Source organism: Schistocerca gregaria, chromosome 3 (assembly GCF_023897955.1).
Source record: "Schistocerca gregaria isolate iqSchGreg1 chromosome 3, iqSchGreg1.2, whole genome shotgun sequence".
NCBI classification, from domain to species: Eukaryota; Metazoa; Arthropoda; class Insecta; order Orthoptera; family Acrididae; genus Schistocerca; species Schistocerca gregaria.
The window spans coordinates 820,358,698-820,379,495 of record NC_064922.1 but is presented as its reverse complement, the minus strand read 5'-3'; the positions used below and the strand labels follow the sequence as shown (position 1 = coordinate 820,379,495).

At 39.8% G+C, this 20,798-nt stretch overlaps 1 protein-coding gene across 2 annotated transcripts in view; it reads left to right on the top strand.

The window, feature by feature from the left end:
• LOC126354533 (beta-1-syntrophin) overlaps positions 1–20,798 on the top strand; it is an 879,981-nt gene that overhangs the window by 848,763 nt on the left and 10,420 nt on the right. For both annotated transcript variants that reach the window (XM_050004264.1, XM_050004263.1), the window contains exon 6: positions 5,670–5,845. In XM_050004264.1, the coding sequence (XP_049860221.1) occupies positions 5,670–5,845 (176 nt within the window). The remainder of the gene's footprint in view (positions 1–5,669; positions 5,846–20,798) is intronic.

Genomic DNA, 20,798 nt, shown 5'->3' with positions numbered 1-20,798 from the left:
GCACCTTCTGTGCTATCTTCAGTGTGTTTTCTTTATTATTCCTTCTCATATGAAGCTACTAGTTGTTTAATACAAGTAATAGTGTCTTGCAATGAAGAATAATAAATAAAAAATCCTGAACATGTCACATAAAGTGCTGAAACATTCTGGGGAAAACAAAAGTAAACAAACAATGGCTTGCAAAAGGCAGAGTTTCTCTTGAATTTATGTTAGCGTGCCTGGAAAGAAAGAAGAACTACATTACTGTATTTTACAGGTTATAAGATGCTATGGACTATAAGGTGTGCCTTAATTTTTAAGCAATTTTTTAAAAAATAATGTATTTACCATTTTTATTATGAGAATGCAAAGCCATACTAAAAAAAATCTTTGTTTATGAAGTGGAAATGACTTTAAAACCCGTTAAAATCATCATCAAAACTTTCTTCCTCTTCCTCCTCGTCATCATCTTTGTTTTCTTCATATATAAGATGGTCTTCACTGCCACCAAGAGTGTTACTTACACTGCACTTCTTGAAAGATTTAACAATAATGCCTTCCTCACTCATAATGTCTCCTGTCACTTTAGACCAAGACTGTTTTATCCCTGACACACTTGTTTGATTATAGGTCATTTTAAAGCTCCCTTCGGCATGCATTCATGTTGGGTTTCATCCATTTGTTCCATTCCTCTCTCATATACACTTTCAATTGTTTGTTTATTGACACACCAAGAGGTTGCAATTCTGAAGTAAGTCCTCATGGAATAATAGCAAGCTCTGTATTTCCCTGTCTCAGTATCTCTTTCACAGAATTTTCCAGGTGACTACTAAAATGATCCAGCACTACAAGAGAACTCTTGTTCAATAAAGCACCTCTGTTAATCCATAATTTCATACCAGCCTCATTCATCCAACCCTAGTCATTTATGTGAACAACAATACCTGGTGGTATTTCGGAAGGTTTTGGCACTGTTTTGCACTTGAAAATAACAGCTGGATTAAGTTCAGTGCCATCAGCACGACATAAAAGAACAACAGTGTAGTGCATTTTTATGTGTCCACTTGTTTTTATGGTTACTCCTTTCATGGCAACAGTTCTGTTACTTGACACATAAGATGACAGAGAAGTTTTGTTCATATTCGCTGTTTGGCTTTGTTTCACACTGGTTTTCTTTTGATGTGGAGTAATAAAGTGATGTAAAGATATTTTCTCTTCGTACTCTAGTGGCATTTTCTGAGATACTTTGGTTCACATGCTAAACCTATAATGCTTGATAAACCTTTAGCACCAACCAACTCCACACTTAGTCTATTAAATTCCACTGTAGTGCCGGCTTATGAGCATGTATTTGAATCATTTTTGTATTAATTCAAATGCCTTTCAATGGTGTTCTTGAATCCATTTCAATACTTTATCTTTTAGTTATGGACATTTGGCACTCAATCCTCTATTTGCACATTTAATTTTCCTCATTTTTTTCAGTTCTTTTTTACAACCCCACGACTTGCGAATGGTTTTTTTCTGTTGGAAGAGGTTCAAAGTGCTGCTCAGCTGTTCTGTTCCTTGATTCTCCTACATATGTTATTACTTTCAATTTATAGCCTGCATCATATGAACACCTTTAATTTTTTTCCATTACAAGACTAGCTGATAACAAAAACATTGAACTGTTACCGATAACACACATCACTTTTAGTTCAAGTTCACTGACACCATAAACTGCAATGATGCATCATAGGCTAAACAGTGTCCTGGGTTTGTGATAACAGTGCAGGAGGGAGACATTGTTAGTAAGCTTGTGAATCCCCACAACTCTTAATCGTCACTTTAGTGCACTGCTGCTGTCAGTTGAATCCAATGTTGCTATATAGAGATAGGTTTCCTGCAGCATTGAATTTACAGCCCTTTTTAAGACTGGCAGGAATTTTAAATCAAACACTGGACATCTTTATATTAATTTTGAATATAAGGTGCACTTAAATTTTGGAGGCAATTGTCCGAAAAAAAAGTGCATCTTATAGCCCGTAAAATATGACATCCCCAATATTATGAAAAAGATGAGTTGCACACAGGCATAACAACAAAAAGACTGTTATGTGTTGAGCTTTTCGCCAAAGCTTCAGGAAGGACCCCCCCCCACACACACACACACAAAAGCAAGCTCACCTCACATGCTATCTCCAGCCATTCTGGCCAGAGATAGAGGATGTGTGTTCGTAAGGTGTGCTTGCTGTGTGTGTGTTTGCATTCCTGAAGTAGGCTTTGGCCAAAAGCTCAGTGTGCATCTGTCTGCAATGCAACGTGTTTTTTTCTGTGGTGAGTAGCAAGCTATCCTTTTCCAGATATGCCAACTTTCAAAAGTGAAAAATCAGGAGAATTTTAGCGCTGTGCTATTGTGAATTGCAACACATCCCTGACAAAGTTGCAATAATTCAGTACCTGTACCTGGCACACCCATATTTTTTTGCAACTTCAGAATCGGGAAACATTTTGCGAAGCAAAGGCCCAGCATGGTCAGCACAGTTAATAGTCAAGTTATCTCTACAATAAGTGAGGTAAATAAAGCCTCGGCATTTGTCACAGAATCTACATTTTGTGATTTACAACAGAAGTTAATTTTCTGGTTCTGTTCTACACAATGGACACTCTCCTTGTGATTTTTAGTTTGCACATGTTTAAGAATGCCGCATTTCCCACCATGAGCCACTGAAAAGTCATATCTACGTTCACTACAAAATGCGTAAGTTTGTCCCTTGCTCGATTCACTTAAACATGGAAACTCTTCCTTATATACGTTTCTGAACACTACATCACATTTCTTCACCATCTTGCACAAAAAATAAACAACACCCCCATGATATGCAGCCAACAACTACTACAGAGTACACAAATCATGCAGCAGAACCTAGAACACAATGGTCCTACTTTCTAGACAATGGTCATGTAGCAATGATGTGCACTTCAAATTCCCCTGAATAATTTGTCACACTGTCGGGTAAGCGAGTGGGGGAGGGGGGTAAGAGGGAGTCAAGAATGAAGTTGTCGAGTGGAGGGGTGGGGAGGGGAGGGTAGTAACCCTAAATATCCCCCCCCCCCCCCGAAACATTTATCCCTCCAATTTCCCCCAGGCAGCTTAATTCCCCCTAAATTTAGGAGGAAATCCCCCAACTTGGCAACAGTTCCTTGTAGAGAGAACAACGCTAATCACTTCACTTGGAACGACTATCGACTACTCCTTGTCCACAATAAGTTTATGATTGCACTGATGCTACCAGAAGTGGAGGAAATTGGCACTGGTTGAAAGATATCTATGTCTCCGAACGCTGTCACCGATAAGTTCCTTACTTCCTTATAGATACGAAGTGCGAGCTACGCCTACTGCTGCTCCTGACAGCTACCGCACGAATCTTCTAAGTTAACATAGACAAGTAGCAGCCATACATTGTCATCCACCAATATATCGAAGGGGCAGGATTTTCAAATAGTAAGGAAAGTATTGAAAGTGCTCTGAAAATCGCGAGATCGGTCTTCATGGTCAGGAGACCGAGAGGAAGAAGGAAAAATCGGGAGTCTCCTGCTTAAATCAGGAGAGTTGGCATGTCTGCTTTTCATATTAATGTTCGTATTACAACCTGGATTTTCCATTGTTACATTATTCAAAATATGATTATATTTACATAATGTTAAAGTTTTGTGAATATAGTGTTCAGTAATCTGGTAAATAAATAAGGTATAAACCACAAGAGAAAAAAGCTTCTTAGAAGGTCTGCTTTCCAACGATTATACTAGGAATCGCCAAGTATTACTGATTAACTGAGCTACAGTAGAATATGATGAGGTGGAAGGAGGTTACCTGTGCAGTAACGATGCCAGCAGCACAAAAATTGGAAAATGTATTTATAATATGCAAATGTAGACGAGATCTGGCTCAAATTCAAAGATATAGTAGCAACAACAATTGAGAGATTCATACCTCATAAATTGGTAAGAGATGGAACTGTTCCCCCATGGTACACAAAACAGGTCTGAACGCTGTTGCAGAGGCAACGGAAAAAGCATGCGAAGTTCAGAAGAACACGAAATCTCGAAGATTGGCTAAAATCAAAATCAAACATTATGAATCACCTTGAAGGGAACAATCTATTGATACATAGTCAGCATGGTTTCAGAGAACATCGTTCTTGTGCAATGCAGCTAGCTCTTTATTCGCACGAAGTAATGGCCGCTATCAACAGGGGATCTGAAGTTGATTCCGTATTTCTAGATTTCTGGAAACCTTTTGACACTGTTCCTCACAAGCGACTTCTAATCAAGCTGCGGGCCTATGGCGTATCGTCTCAGTTGTGCGACTGGATTCGTGATTTCCTGTCAGGAAGGTTGCAGTTCGTAGTAATAGACAGCAAATCATCGAGTAAAACTGAAGTGATATCAGGTGTTCCCCAGGGAAGTGTCCTGGGACCTCTGCTGTTTCTGATCTATATAAATGACCTGGGTGACAATCTGAGCAGTTCTCTTAGGTTGTTCACAGATGATGCTGTAATTTAGCGTCTAGTAAGGTCATCCAAAGACCATTATCAGTTGCAAAGCGATTTAGAAAAGATTGCTGTATGGTTTGGCAGGTGACAGTTGACGCTAAATAACAAAAAGTGTGAGGTGATCCACATGAGTTCCAAAAGAAATCCGTTGGAATTCGATTACTCAATAAATAGTACAATTCTCAAGGCTGTCAATTCAACTAAGTACCTGGGTGTTAAAATTACGAACTTCAGTTGGAAAGACCACGTAGATAATATTGTGGGGAAGGCAAGCCAAAGGTTGTGTTTCATTGGCAGGACACTTAGAAGATGCAACAAGTCCACTAAAGAGACAGCTTACACTACACTCGTTCGTCCTCTGTTAGAATATTGCTGCGCGGTGTGGGATTCTTACCAGGTGGGATTGAGGAGGACGTCGAAAGGGTGCAAAAAAAGGGCAGCTCGTTTTGTATTATCACGTAATAGGGGAGAGAGTGTGGCAGATATGATACGCAAGTTGGGATGGAAGTCAGTAAAGCAAAGACGTTTTTCGTCGCGGCGAGACCTTTTTACGAAATTTCAGCCACCAACTTTCTCTTCCGAATGCGAAAATATTTTGTTGAGCCCAACCTACATAGGTAGGAATGATCATCAAAATAAAATAAGAGAAATCAGAGCTCAAACACAAAGGTTTAGGTGCTCGTTTTTCCCGCGCGCTGTTTGGGAGTGGAATGGTAGAGAGATAGTATGATTGTGGTTCGATGAACCCTCTGCCAAGCACTTAAATGTGAATTACAGAGTAATCATGTAGATGTAGATGTAGATGTAGAAATGGGAAGCAACCACTGTTTTAAAATTTATCTTACCCTTGCTTCTATCACCATTAATAGCTTTTCTGTTGAATAAAAGTTTTTTCACTTGGATTATAGCCAACATTTCTTTCTCTAATACTTAGTGTTTTGCTTTCTTGAACTCATCCTCTTGCAGATAAAGAAATCAGAGTCTTAAAGATTATTGGTCCCTTAGATTTATGTGCTTATGTTGATGACTAGTGGCTGAGACTTTTTTATGCTCTTTATTGGTGTTGTTTAATTTATTATGTCGCTTTCTTACAGAGATAATTCCATCTTTTTAAAATAGACGACTCTGTATTCCTGTTTGTATGTTTTGCAGGATGCATATGGCGTAATCAAGTAGCTCAACTCCTTCTTCATTATGAGGAGGGCTTCACGCTACTTGATGAAACAGGCCGCACACTTTGGAAGTACCCGTATGAGCGTTTGCGCTCCTCTGCTGATGATGGAGCTCGCTTGCTTTGGCTTGACTTTGGCAGTGAAGAAGGAGAAATGGTATGTATCACTTACTGCCGTAACATAGTACCTTCATATAATATCAATTTCTATGATGATAATATATTGTTTCAGAATATTTTTATTTTATATTTGCATACAGATAATATCTTATGTCTTTGACTGCAACAATATCTTATGCTCTCTTACAAGGAACCCCTTGAGCATGAGGTTTGGAAGTTCAATCTGTAGAAAGGCTCATTTGAAAATGTTATGTTAACAACTATGCCAGGAAAAATATTAGGTGCTAATGAGTCGCCATGTGCATCAGAAAGCTGGAAGAAAATGAGTGTTCAGGAAGTGCAGGGATCAACCTTCTGTGGGATGTATGTATCACACTTCACGAAATGGACATTTTCAACATTCAAGACATGTTCAAAACAAACCATTAACTTGCACCCTGAATACTGAATAAAAAATGGTGCACCACAATGATCACAATGGTTTACAACATCAAGATCAAAGGCGAACTCCTTTGGAGTAACAGACCATGCAGGATGTTCAGCTAGGTATGCAGTCTTAAAGAATACATGTAAAATCATATTGGGGTGACGAGGTGATGAGAACTGATGGATGTTGGTTGATTTGGAAGAGGAGAACAAACAGCAAGGTCATCGGTCCCTGAGAACTTATGGAATGCGATGGCATGTAACACAATTTGAAACAGTTTGTGGTGAGGCTCATTGTGAAACTGACTATCCCTTAAGGCATAGCTGCAGGTGGCGCGATGAAATATTTTAGAGGCATGGGGGGTGGGGGGGGGGGGGTGTTTGTAGGAGGAAACTTCCAGAGGGTGAATTTGTCCAGTGCTTCCAGGTGGTATGAATTGAAATGTCACACAATATTTAGGAGGAATAGTTTGCTCTAAAGGAGTATGATTTTTGTATGTAGACCAGGCAACCAAATGCAAGTTCTTTGACCAGTTATTGGCCAGAATCAGTGCTGATATCATAGTTGTAGTTCTATTATGCCCATTTTCCTACTCTTGCTTGCTATGACATAAATATTCTCTACTACCCTTGCAAGATCACACATACAAGAATGTATCACAGGGGATATAGTACCTCTAACTTCTTGCAATGCAATAAATAACTTTCCAGCTAATTTACCATCCACATTAACAGTTGGCATAATTCTATATGAATGTGTTAAGGGATTGATGTTAGCGGATCTTGATACACTGTCTTGGTACCTCTAATCTCCAAGGTTCCTTTGATATGTAATTCCTCTTCAAATCCTGATTGGTTGGAGTTGAAAACAAATTCTTCGTTGAATGATGGGATAATTTTGTTTATCTCATCTACAATTTTTCAGGCCTATTCTACATTTTGCTATGCATCGTCAAGTTGACACTTCGTTGAAATTTTGTCATGTTGCATCTTCCAATTCTATAGCACTGTTTGAAGCTGTGCAACAATCCACTGCTTTCCTTGAAATCAGTGTAATCTATGCCGTGTGCAGTTTGATGTGCATGATGTAGTAGGTCACTATCATCCATATCCTGTAAATTATATCGAGCATCCTTGAGATGCACTAACACCAATTTTTGTAACAAGTGCACCTTCTCCTTCCTTGAATATCTGTAGGTTTTCTTATGCACTAGTTGGTCATATTTCTGTGGACTTATTCTTTGTCGCTTCCTGGACAATGTCTGTCCTTTACATTCCACTGGAGATGGGATTTGTGGCTCTCTGTCTGGCAAGGATGATGTACTACATGACTCAACACCTGTTTCAGTATCACTTTCACTTGTTAAGCTTGTATCATCATCACTATACTCCTTATGTATGGTGTCTGCACAGTCAAGATTATGCAACACTACACATTCCACTGACTCATCTTGCAGATGCACTAATATTTCATCTGCCTCTCCTTTTTTCACTCTGCAAAATTCCTTGGATTCCTTTCTGTTGAAATGTGAGCTTTGGCAACTGGTGTTGTAGATATACTGCAATGTTTGCTGTGTTTATCATTCCCATTGGTCTTGCATGGAAGCACTTTTGTGAGTTACTTGTTGTCGAAGCAGTTCAACTATGCTCCATAACCTCATGCTGTGCTGAGCATTTGGAACCTCCAGTCCTGCCCCCTGTTGCCATTAGCAGCCTATATTGTGGTTGCATGGTGGGCAATATTTACAATATTTGATGTGTAAAATGCCGTAAACATCATTGCCCTTCCAAGATCTCACACTCATGGGGTTCCTTGTTCCTGAAAGTGATTCCCCAAATGGATTTTTTTCATATACAAAGCACTCATCAGTTCTTGCATTTTAAAATCTTTCTTATATATTGACAGTGGATGTGCATTGATATTTAGATCTCAGATAGTGTCTTAAAGCATCAGTGTTTTTAGCCACTGCTTCAAGACAAACTGATAAGAGCAAGAAACATGTAACAGACAGAATTCAGTGTGAATTTGACCATAAAGTGAGTGAACAAAAGTCTCTCTTAGATGATTAAGCTGTTCTGAATTCATATGGTATGCTTTGTATTATGAGGATGGACTAGATACAAATGAGTCTTTAGTAATAAATTTTTTTATTATTAAAAATTGATTCAAATTTTCTGCTTTGTTGTTTTTCTACACACACACACACACACACACACACACACACACACACACACACACACACACACACACACAACACCCATCATATAGATACATTTTTGCCATGAATAACCATTTGAAATGCCATTTTCATAAACATTATCAAGACATGACAAACCTGTTGGACACACACTCTTCACCAACAACATCCCAGAGTGGTCCAAACAATTTGTAAGTCACACAGTGAAAAGTATGGTCTGAAGGCTGGATATTTAAGGACAGTCCAATATGTATCATGCAGTGTTTCTAAGTCTTGGGTTCTTCGGCTGACTTGTTCGTCTGATGATTTTACTGATGTTTCGCCAGCACAAGTGGCTGGCATTGACGAAGCTTCACCCTCCATTGCTGGTGGTGAACTGGATCCCAGCTCATGGCTGCAGACTATATGTACTTGGCGCGCCAACGTACGAGGGCTTCTCGACGGTCATTTCCAGTGTGGTTCTCCTCTTGCTACCTGCGATGGTTGTTCACTGCAGTACAGGAAGCCAGGATCTGTTTACGTTAAGGTTTTCATCTTTCTTGTTGAAGCTGTTCCCGTGTTTGTGTATTTCTACAGCTTCTCTGAACAAGCGCGTGTGATAGTGCTTCTCTACAGCCAGAACTTCCATGGCGCAGAATTTTATTACATGTTTGGTCTCACTCAGTGCGTGCTCTGCCAAGGCCGATTTCTCCACCTACCCCAACCTGCAATGTTGCTTATGCTCTTTGATCCTGATGTTGATTGATCGTCCAGTCATTCCAACATAAACTTTTCCCCATGTGCATGGTAAGGGGTGTATTAAGCGGTATATTCCCGACATTGCAAGTGGGTCCCTTTTATCCTTCACTGATCTAAGACATTCTTTGATCTTCCTTGTCAGTTTGAAAATTGTCTTTACGCTTTGTTTGTGCAATATACGGCTGATTCTGTCCATAACTCTGAGTATGTATGACAGAAAGGCCGTACCCGACATTTCTTTTCCCGATTTCTTACTTTGCCGAGTGTTTGGCTTTGTAACACTTCTAATATAATTTGTGGAGTACCCATTGCTCCTCGGAGCACTTTCCAGATGTTGCATTTCACATTTGAGGTGCTGCGGCTCACATATTCGATCTGCTTGCGTTACAAGTGTATGAATCGTGCCTCTTTTCTGGCATGGGTGGTGGTTTGATAGTTTGTGCAGGTATCAGTACGAGTATGTCGGTTTTCAGTACATGCTATGTCCCATGTTTTCGGTGTCCCTTGTGACCAGCACGTCTAGAAATGGTAGTTTTTTTGTCCTTTTCTACTTCCGTGGTACATTTTATGTTGGTGTGGAGGCTGTTCAAGTGTCTTAGGAAGTCACCGAGCTGTTCTTCACCATTGCTCAACACAAAGTAAGTATCATCGACATACCTGTACCACACCTTATGTTTACAAGTCACCGAGTCCAGTGCCTGTGCTTCGAAATGTTCAATGAAGAAGTTGGCCACCACTGTACTAAGAGGACTACCCATGGCAACGCCATCCAGCTGTTCATAGAAATTGCAATTCCACATGAAATAGCTCATGGTGAGACATGCATGGAAGAGCTTTGTGATGTCTTGCGGGAAAATGGAACCGATGTGCTCCAGAGCATTGCTGAGAGGCACTTTTATAAACAAAGAAACAATATCAGATCTGACCAGGATGTCATTTGGTGCAAGATTTAGTTTCATCAGCTTCTCAGTGAAATGTCGTGAGTCCTTTATTTGTGTGTCAGTCTTCCCCATGTGCGGCTGGAGCAGAGAGGCCAAGTGTTTTGCCAGTTTGTATGTCGGTGAGCCAGGAGTGCTAACAATCGGTCTTAGTGGAACATTGTTCTTATGGATCTTAGGTAATCCACACAGCCAAGGTGGTAGGGCTTTCGTGTTGTGCAGATTTCTCTGTATGTCTGCCGGCAGAGAGGACGCCTTGATTAACTGATTCGTATTCCACATGATATGCTGCGTTGGATCTGTGCTTAGTTTTCGGTACATCGTCGGATCTAATAGGTCTCGGATCTTTTGCTCATAATCTTCGGTCTTCATTACGATGGTCGCATTCCCCTTATTGGCAGGCAGTACCAATATACTCTTGTCTATGTTAAGATTCTTAATAACTTGTACCTCTTCTTTCTTCAGATTGCAAGCTGCTGGTTTAGCTCGGCGCAGTACCCTGGCTGTTTCAGTTTGTACTTCTTATGCCCTTTCACAAGGAGAGTCCAAATGGCCGCTTCAGTGTTAGCAGTGATTTCCTCCATAAGTGTAGTTCTCAGGATGATAGTGAAATTCCCTCCTTTTTGAAGAACAGACACTTCCTCTTCAGTCAGTTGCCATTCAATGAGGTTGACCACTGTGCGTGACATGTCGGGAATCGCCTTTTCAGTCTGCTTCCGGCATCTTTCAGACTTTTTCTTCTGTCGCTCAGTGCAGCGTTAGAGTTTGTTCTGCATGCTCCTGTGAGTGATGCTGTCGTTCTTGTCCCAGTCAACTTGATGCATTCTGCTTCTTAGTTGACAGAAAATGTCCAAAAGTTTTGATCCGTTCTTGCCAAGTCTCTCCGTGTTGCATGAATTCGCTCTCGAAGAAAAGTTCGTTCCATTCTGTTGTAAATATGATGTGCTTCGGCGGTGATGAATAGGCGCTTACATTTCAAGAACTTTGGTGCAGCATCTTCATCTCTGCACTGCGAAAGGAAGGTGAGAGAGAACATCAAATGCGCTTTCTTCTTCCGTCGTTGGTCAAGGCACTGGTACAATCTGCAAATCTCCTCTCTGTAGAGGAGTAATACGAAATTGTTAAGGCTATCGTGGCCATTTGTTGACAAACTGCCTATTTGCTTCTATCTCGGGTTCTTCGGCCGACGCTCATCTGATGGTTTTACTGATGTTTCACCAGCACGAGCGGCTGGCATTGTCAAAGCTTCACCCTCCATTGCCGGTGGTGAACTGAAGCTTTGACTATGCCAGCCACTCGTGCAGGGGAAACATCAGTAAAATCATCTGATGGACGTCGGCCAAAGAACCCAAGACAGAAGCAAATAGGCAGTTTGTCAACAACTGGCCACGAAAGCCTTAACAATGTTGTAGGTTTTCTAAGGTTATTGTATAGATTATTGTTAAGATGTGAGGTCCACTGTTGTCATAGAGAAGCAACACTCTTATGACCTGGGTGCTCCACCTTTATGAATTGTAAGCAGGTCACATTTTGCAAAGAAAATCACAGTGATAGGCAGTATTTGAGGTCCAATGTTCATGTAGGAAATTGACGTTTGCAGTTTCAGAACACTGTGGCCACAATCCACATTTCATAGAGTATGATGATTTTTTCGTACTGTGTGGGTGGTGAAAATTGTGTAGGCAATTGCAACTAGCACATAATTCAGTTCTTCATTCAGAAACTTCAGAACCCTGTTATTTGACATTGGTTTTCTCAACTCAATCTGAATGATTGACTAAACACTTTTATAAGAAATTAGACGTTTCTGGGAAATTTGATGCATGGTTAATTTCCAATCACCATTGAAAAGGTTGTGTGCTGTGTTGTTGATGCGGGGACAGTGCAAGCAGCCCATGTTTTCAGCAAATTCTTCTCCTTTCTTGAACTCTTTAGACAAGTGCCTCATGCAGGATCATGGAAGGGTTCTTTTCCCAGGAGTAAATAATGTCACATTTCATCAGCATTAACATTTCTTTTTTCACAAGGATTGTGGTGTGTTGTGTGACAGCAGAGTGCATCCCTCTTTCACTCATGCCAGCACCTACTAAAGAAATGGAGGATTGGATGTTCCAAGATCACCATTCAACTCAAGTAATCCTCCTCATGTGAGTTTAGAATATAGAACAACTGAAGACATAAAATCTTTAAATGAGTTCATGATCATGCTTGGCACTTTATTCATAAATGTTCATCTTGATCACTCGTTACTGTGTTGTTCACAGTGATTGGCTTTGGCTTACTGCCGGCATCAGGTCATTAATTGATCATTATTGGTGATGTGTACAACCTTTTGACATTGAAACTCATACCAGAATACTCTTAATGAAATGATGATGGCAGTAAGCCAAAACCAGTTGTCATGAATTTTATAGTAATGTGCGGTCAAGACAGGCATTTATGAATGAGGAACATTGAAACTTCACATATCCAGTGGCTGCACAAATGCCAAAATCAACACATAAATAGTCCGTAGCTCGCGGTCTCGTGGTTGCATTCTCACTGCCTGAGCACAGGGTCCCGGGTTCGATTCCCAGTGGGGTCAGAGATTTTTACCAGCTCAAGATGACTGGGTGTTTGTGTTGTCCTCATCATTTCATTGTCATTCATGCAATTGGCGAGATTTGACTGAGCAAAGGTTGGGAATTTGTATGGGCACTGATAACCATGCAGTTGAGTGCCCCACAAGCCAATCATCATCATCATCATCATCAACAACAACAACAACAACAATACATAAATAACATAAAGTGAAAGAAGAATGAAAATTTTCAGATATTCACCATTTTAATTACTTGTAAATATAATTTTTTTAACTGTTCATGACAGTTTCCTGCCCTTTCTATTTGGAAATAACGTTTTTATTTGCACAGTTAGTATTACTAACATCCTCAATAATATGTTTTACATTTTCTAATAGTTGACTCCTGGTATATTTTGTCTCCTCAAAGCTTTCTTCACATATGTCAGTATTTGATAATAAGTCTCTTGTTGGTTCCTTTTCTAAAGAACACGGCCAATTTCCTTTTTCACCATTTCCCAGTCTTAGTAATTGCTCTGCCTATAATGACCTAGACATTCATTTGTATACATTCCTCACAAGCCACTCTATGGTGAATTGCAGAAGGTACCATGTACCACTACTAGTAATTTTCTTTGCTAGTCAAATCAAAAATGGAGTATTGGAAGAAAAACTGTCTATATGCCTCCATATCAGCCCTAATTTCTTTTATCTTGTCTTTGTGGTCCTTAAGCAAGATGTACGTTGGTGAGAATAGAATTATACTGCAGTCAGCTGAAAATTTGTGGTCTCTGAATTTTCTCAGGAGTATTCCTCAAAATGAATGTTGTCTCCCATCCATGGGTTCCTGTTTGAGTTAACACTCAGGTGTTGATCAAGCCTACCAGTAACAAATCTAACAGCATGACCTTGAATTGCTTTGATGTCGTCCTCTACTTTGACCTGGTCGGGATCTCAAACACTTGAGCAAGACTCAAGAATGTTCCCAGTGTTCCATATGTGATCTCCTTAGTAGATGAGCTACACTTTCTTAAAATTCTCCAAATAAACTGAAGTCGACTATTTGCCTTCCCTACTACCATCCTCATCTGCTTATTTCAATACATATTGCTGTGCAATATTCTGCCTATATATTTAATGAAAGTTACTGTGTAAAGTAACATACCACTAGTGCTGAATTCAAACATTGCAGAATATTTCTTCGTGTTAAGTCATCCTGTGTCCTTCTACAGTCACTCATTGATGGTATTTTCCCATATACTACAGTGTCATCAGCAAACAGCTGCATATTGCTGCTTCCCCTAGCTGTCAGATCATTTATGTATATAAAGAACAAGAACAGTTTTATCACACTTCCCTGGGGCACTCCTGTTGACACCCTTGCCCCTTCTGAACGCTTACATCAACAGTGAAATTTTGAAGTACATTACTTAAGAGGTCTTTGAACCACTCATATATCTGGGAAACTATTCTGCATGCTTGGACCTTTGTTAACAGGCTGCAGTGTGGCACCATGTCAAATGCTTTCCAGAAATCTAGGAATATGTAATCTGCCTGTTGCCCCTCATCCACAATTTGCAGGATATCATATGAGAAAAGGACAAGATGAGTCTGCATGAGTGATGCTTTTTAAATATCTGATGATTTGTGCACTGAAGGTTTTCTGTCTCAAACTAATTTAGTATATTCACACTGAGAATATGACGAACAATCTGCAGCACTCTAATGTTAAGGTAATGGGTGTGTAATTTTGTGGGACCTTTCTTTCTACACTTTGTGTAAATACAGAGTTACTTTAATTTTTGACAGTCACTTGGGACTTTGTGCTCTTCAAGAGATTCACAACGAATGAATGCAAGCTAATTAATGGGCCAGCATTGTGAGTACGCTCTATGAGAACAAACTGGAATTCCATCCAGACCTGTCAGGGATACCTACTTCTATGTCTTCTGTATAAGAATCGGTGCAATGATCAAATGATGGTATGTCTGTATGGTCTTCCAACATGAGCCAGACAATTGAAACTACAAATAGGAATATCAACAGTGTAGGAAAAGATAGATTGCTACTTACTATAAAGAAGGCACATCAAGTTGCAGACAGGCATGATTAAAAGACACTCATATATAGCCTGTGACCACAGCCTTTGTCAGTAAATGGCATGCATACCAGCCTGAGATGCTGGAGTTTGTGGTCATGTTTTGTGCACTTCCTTTGTGTGTGTGTGTGTGTGTGTGTGTGTGTGTGTGTGTGTGTGTGTGTGTGTGTGTTTTGAATGAATGCTTTCTTAAATGTGAAATTTTAAACTTCAACTTTTGTTTTGCTGCCTTCTATTAGCACACCAAACAGGTCTGGACAGAAGCTTTTGATCCACTTAGTGATTGTAAGTAGGACTAGAATTTTCTTGAGTTCTAGGCAAGACCGTCACTAAGGTGTGATGCTGAAAGTTGTTGTATGCTTCATGCAATTATCTTTTTATGGGTGCATTAATTTCTATTGACTTTTGCCTGTTGACATTTCCACATTCTTTTATGACCCAAGAGTTCAAGTATCTCTGCTTCCTCACAGTTTTCTAATTCTGTAAGTAAACCATGGTGGGGATTTTCCCTCCTTAATCTGCTTATTCAGGAAACACTTCTCAAGAGTAAAATTTGTAATTACTTTGAACTTCGCCCATAATTCCTGTAAATCTGTCAGTTTGGAACTAAATGATATCCGTTCATTGTCTGAGTAAGATGCTAACACCTGCTTCTTGGTTGTTTTGAGAACAAATACTCTCCTAGTGTTCTTGATGGATTTATTGACTGTAATATTCATTATTTCTATGATATCATGATCACTAATCCCTTTCTCTATACTGACACTGTTGATAAGGTAATGTCTGTTTGTAATGCTTCCATTTGGCATTGGCTGTCAAAATAGCCACTTCAGATGGTTTCCAGGAAGTGTGTTCAGAGCTGCTTCACAGGACTGTCTGTCTACACCACCTGCAAAGAATCCATAGATAGCCAATTCTATCATTGATAGGTTTAAGCCACCTCCAAATATTATTGCATAATCAAGATATTTCTGTGCTTCTGGGTGTAAACCTTCTTTGAATGATTCTGAAAACATTACAGGTGAATTCGGTGCCCAGTAAAAACAGCTGGTGTTTAACTGGAGTTCTCCTAGGCTGGTTACTCATGTCTGGATAACTTCACTATTAGACTCAACTTTTACCTCAATAGAAAAAATATGTTTGTTGACTGCAATGAATACTCCCCCCCTCCTATTTCATCCCCAGCTCTCAATTCTAAGAATAATCTGAGTGCAACAACTTTCTTAGAGGGCTGTAAATTTAGGAATTCTGTTACAAATACTTTCAGCACTTTACTGTTGAAATTTTGACAGTTAAAGTGCCTTCATTTTGTTTCCAATCTGATTTCGCTTTCTGCTTATAAAGTGGTGAGCATTCATAAAAGAACCTCAAACTATTGCTTGCCTTAAAAAAAAAAAATCCTATGTGCATTCTACATGTGCTCTGCTACTGAGTGTGTATTGTACCCCTGATGTATCAAGAGGAATGCTACAATTCTCCACCTCATAATACAGGTGTTGAAATCTGCTGTTAAGACCATCACAGAACTGTCAGAGCCTCTGGTTGAGATCCTCTTCTAAGGTCCAATCCAAAGTACCCCATTCAGTTTTGGGTATGATAGTGCAAATAACCACATACAAGGCTGCCTCTACATCTTATGTGACACTCCTTGGCAGCCATTCCAAGTGCACATTAGATTTCTTTCCAACCATGGATGCTGTTTTCCTAAGTGGCTCCATAATGTGCCTAGCATTGGCACTTCTGATAACCTGTAAACCTCTCCCTGTCCCTGCCCCCTGTGCCTGCTTGGGCACTGCTGAAGGAATGGCCCCTGTCTGCTCAGAGTGAACAGATGAAGTCAGATGGCCAGTCCCCTTACTGACTCACCTCTTTGAGCATTGCAAATGTGTTTCAACCCACCACTTGCCCTACAGTGAGGGTTGATTCCCTGTTTTGGGTACACAATATGGTGCCTCATTGATAGTGCATTATACACTAATCTTCCTTTTTTTTGTCCTAATACTTTAAGTGACTAGTCTCCTTTTTACTCTGATCACCACTTTTGGCCTTTTTTATTTTCAGCCTGCTACTGAACAGTGTTTTACATTAGCCATTTGGGATGAAACCATGGTAATGTTACCTGTGAATGCCTTTGTACTGGTATCTGTAGTCACTGCACTTCTCTTTATATTTTGAAATTTTTTTTTTCATCATGATTTCTTCAGTATATAAGTTGAACGGAAGTGGTGATTAGCTAGCACCTAACCTCACACCCTTCTCAACCTGAAATTGTCTTTACTGATTTTCCACTCTCATTACACCATCTCAGTTTTTGTAGATATAGCACATTACTCTGATGTCTCTGCAGTTTATCTCCATTTTACTCAGGTTTTTGGGAAATTTAAATCTCCTAATCTTGTCAAAGGTTTCCTGTAGGACCACAAATGCCCTGAATGTGTCCTTATTTTTTCTTTTATATTTTTTATCAATAAGTGAGAAGTCACTTTTTCTGTTCCTTTAATACCTAATTCAGTAGTCATGTCTCAGCTATTAAGATGAAACCTAACTTTATAAATGGCCTCTTAGTCAGAGATTATAGAGGGAAGATCCTTCCTTCTCAGGACCCTCAAGTTTATAAGGTTGGACTTTCAGTATAAATTTGTCAACTGAGTGTAGAAGGCACAAGCAAAGCAGAGAGAGAATTTTTATACAAAATGCTGAAAGAATATCAAATTGACTTTATCTTACTCTTGGAAACCCAAGTAGAAGATTATGTACAACTTCACACCAGAGGAAAACTCTTGGGCTGTAAGCTAGTGGCTGTAAACAATCACTCAAAATGTGGACTAGCAACCTGTGTAAGAAACAATATTAGTATAAAATCTTGCCATAAACTTCAAAGAACGATCCCAGAATGAGATTTTTCACTCTGCAGCGGAGTGTGCGCTGATATGAAACTTCCTGGCAGATTAAAACTGTGTGCCCGACCGAGATTCGAACTCGGGTCCCGAGTTCGAATCTCGGTTGGGCACACAGTTTTAATCTGCCAGGAAGTTTCAAAGAACGATGTTTTTATGGCTCCATTTAGTGGGAAACTTGATAATACTCAGCCTGTAAAAATCATTCAGATAGAATTGGTCTTCTTCATCTCTGCCCTCACCACAACAGCCAAGTATCTTTGTTGGAGACTTCAACAGCCACCATATACTCTGGGGATATCAAGAAAGTGATGAAAGTGGACAAAAACTTGTTGACTGCATGGAAACCTCAAAGTTATATACAACGTGAAAGAAAAGGTAATATTCTTTATTGGAGGGTGAAACAAAGGCTACACACCTGATGTATGCTCTGCCACACTGAGTCTCCAAATGTGACCAGTGAGGTGTGCCACAGACTCCTCAGATTCCCCCATAGTCAGTATTTTCTAATAATTTTCTACACTGGATTGTTCATACCAATTGTCCTCTCCTATCCAAAGCCATGATGGAACTTGAAAAAAGTCGACTGGTCTGAAATTTCCAAAGAAACAGGTGCCAACATAAGATCAATAAAACCCTCATTCAACAACAATAGATTCAGTGGAGTAGACCTAACTGCAGCCTACAAGACTGCATGGAGTGACAGATTCTTGCTCAAATTCATCAGAGTCATTTTGTGTTGGTAACTAACCATTCTAACTGGCAACAATCATAGTGATAGGTACTTCCATCTGTTCTCAGAGAGTTCACAAAATAAATCATGGTGTCCCACTATTCTGTTTTGACCTCACTCTTTTTTTAATTTATATATATATATAACCTTTCAGAAACTAGCCCAGGAAATTTATTATGCTGATGATATTGCTTTGATCATTCATAATCAAGGCTTTAGGAAAATTGAATCAACATTAACTTAAGACCTGAAGCTGTTGGATGGATACATCAAACATAATTTCTTCTAACCAAATGTTGCATTAACTTTCTACCTATGGAATAAACAAACATCAAAATACTTAGGTGTGACCCTAGTCAGGTCACTGACATACAAAATCCATTTCTAGAATGTGGCAGCTAATAAAGACTAAGAATATTATGCTCCAGAAGTTAACAGGAACCATCCAGAGTGTCATTGCAGCAGTCCTCTCTTTCATATTTGGCACAGAATACTGTTGTTCCAAATGGGTATACGGTGCTGAGCTAAACTAATTGACTTACAGCTTAGTCGAGCAGTGTGCCACATCACAGGGTGTATTTGCCCCACAAACATACGGTGGCTACTAGTTTTTAATAGATCACATAACTGGAGAACAATATTATGGAAAGGAAATTTGCTACTCACCATATAGCGGAGATGCTGAATCACAGATAGGCACAACAAAAAAGACTGTCACAAATAAAGCTTTTGGCCAGTAAGGCCTTCATCAAAAACACACACACACACACACACACACACACACACACACACACACACACACACACAACACACACATGACAGTCTTTTTGTTGTGCCTGTCTGTGACTCAGCATCTTTGCCATACAGTGAGTAGCAACTTTCCTTTTCATAATATTATTACATTCCATCCTGGATTTTTCATTGGAGAACATTTGGACAGGAATGAAAAACAACACAGAATTATCAGTTCATTCAGAATTTTCATTGTGAGAATTCCAGTGAATGATGTTCAGAAAACTGTAGTAGCACACAGCAGTCTGCAGAACAGTTATTTCAACATGCAAGATGCCTAGAACAATCAATGGGAGAAGCAAACTTCCTGGATGCCTCACCAATTAAAACTGCATGGAAGTGACCACCACAATGACACTGGTGCACACAGTGTTGAGTGAGAACTGATGGAGACAGATATGAACTATTTACTCCACCAAAGATGATGGAAGTCCTTACAATGTGACTGGTGAAGAGCAGCAGATTTTACATCATACAACATTTGAATGTTCTCTCAGAGCATTCAGAGGAAGAGTGGAAGACTATCACAATATACCTAAAAAAGCTTGTGACTGGATTTAAAGCCTGGAGTAAGGACTAGGAACCCAATATGAACTTGAAAGTGTGTGTATCTGTGTAGAAATGTATATATTAGTCATAAATAGTTGTCTAGTATTTTCTTCTATCATCATATAGCAAATAAAATAAAATAAAAAATATGTTCATATACTTCTGATGAAAATTATTGAGAAGTGTCATGATACCTATTGCTGTCTGAATCTGAAATTTAATGGTATTTATAGTGCTTCACAAGTTGTAAGTATCAGATGGAATAACTTTAAACAGTGGAAACTCCAGGTTGGCATATCAACAATATGAGGAAAAGATAGATCAGTACTTGTAACTTGGATGCACTACACAGCCAAGAATGTTAGTACAACTTTATTAGACTGTGGCATGTATGCCAATCACCGTAACATACACTGAACATAATAACATAAGGCAAATTATGCAAGCAGTAATAACATGGTAACTGAGTGTGAGCATAGCGCAGCAGGGTTTAAATAGGCACTCACCCATAGTAGGCTCTCTTGGAAGTTCACAGTATTGCTCTTTCATGGTATGCTCTCTCAGATGACAACACACTGCTAATGTATGGCTTTCAAGTGTGGGCACATTACTTCATTTCTTTTCCCTTGGCGAACTGCTCAGATTCATAAGATATCCCTGCCGTCTTCCTCCTCGAGGCTCAGGCTGAGATGATGTGCTGATACTGGAGGGGGGGGGGGGGGGGCATACAGTGAGAAGTCCTTGTGGCATGGGCAGTGTCACAGTCCACCTTCTTGTGTCAACCCATACAGTACAATGGGTGACACTCTGGTGCGAGCTCCATGTCCACATCCGATCCAGGTCTGGGTAGTTCCTGTACTCCTGCAGTTGGCGGTTGATGTGGAGGAGATGGCCCTGGTGTGGACAGCAGCTGTATTGGTACTGGTAGCAGTATTGCAAAGCTGTTCCAGGTTCATCCACCGATGACGGGTGATCCCTTATATGTTTTGACAGGGCTGCATCAGGTGGTCCATTGAGTGTTGCAGACTGGGGTGACAATGATGGTGTACCGGCCAGAGTTG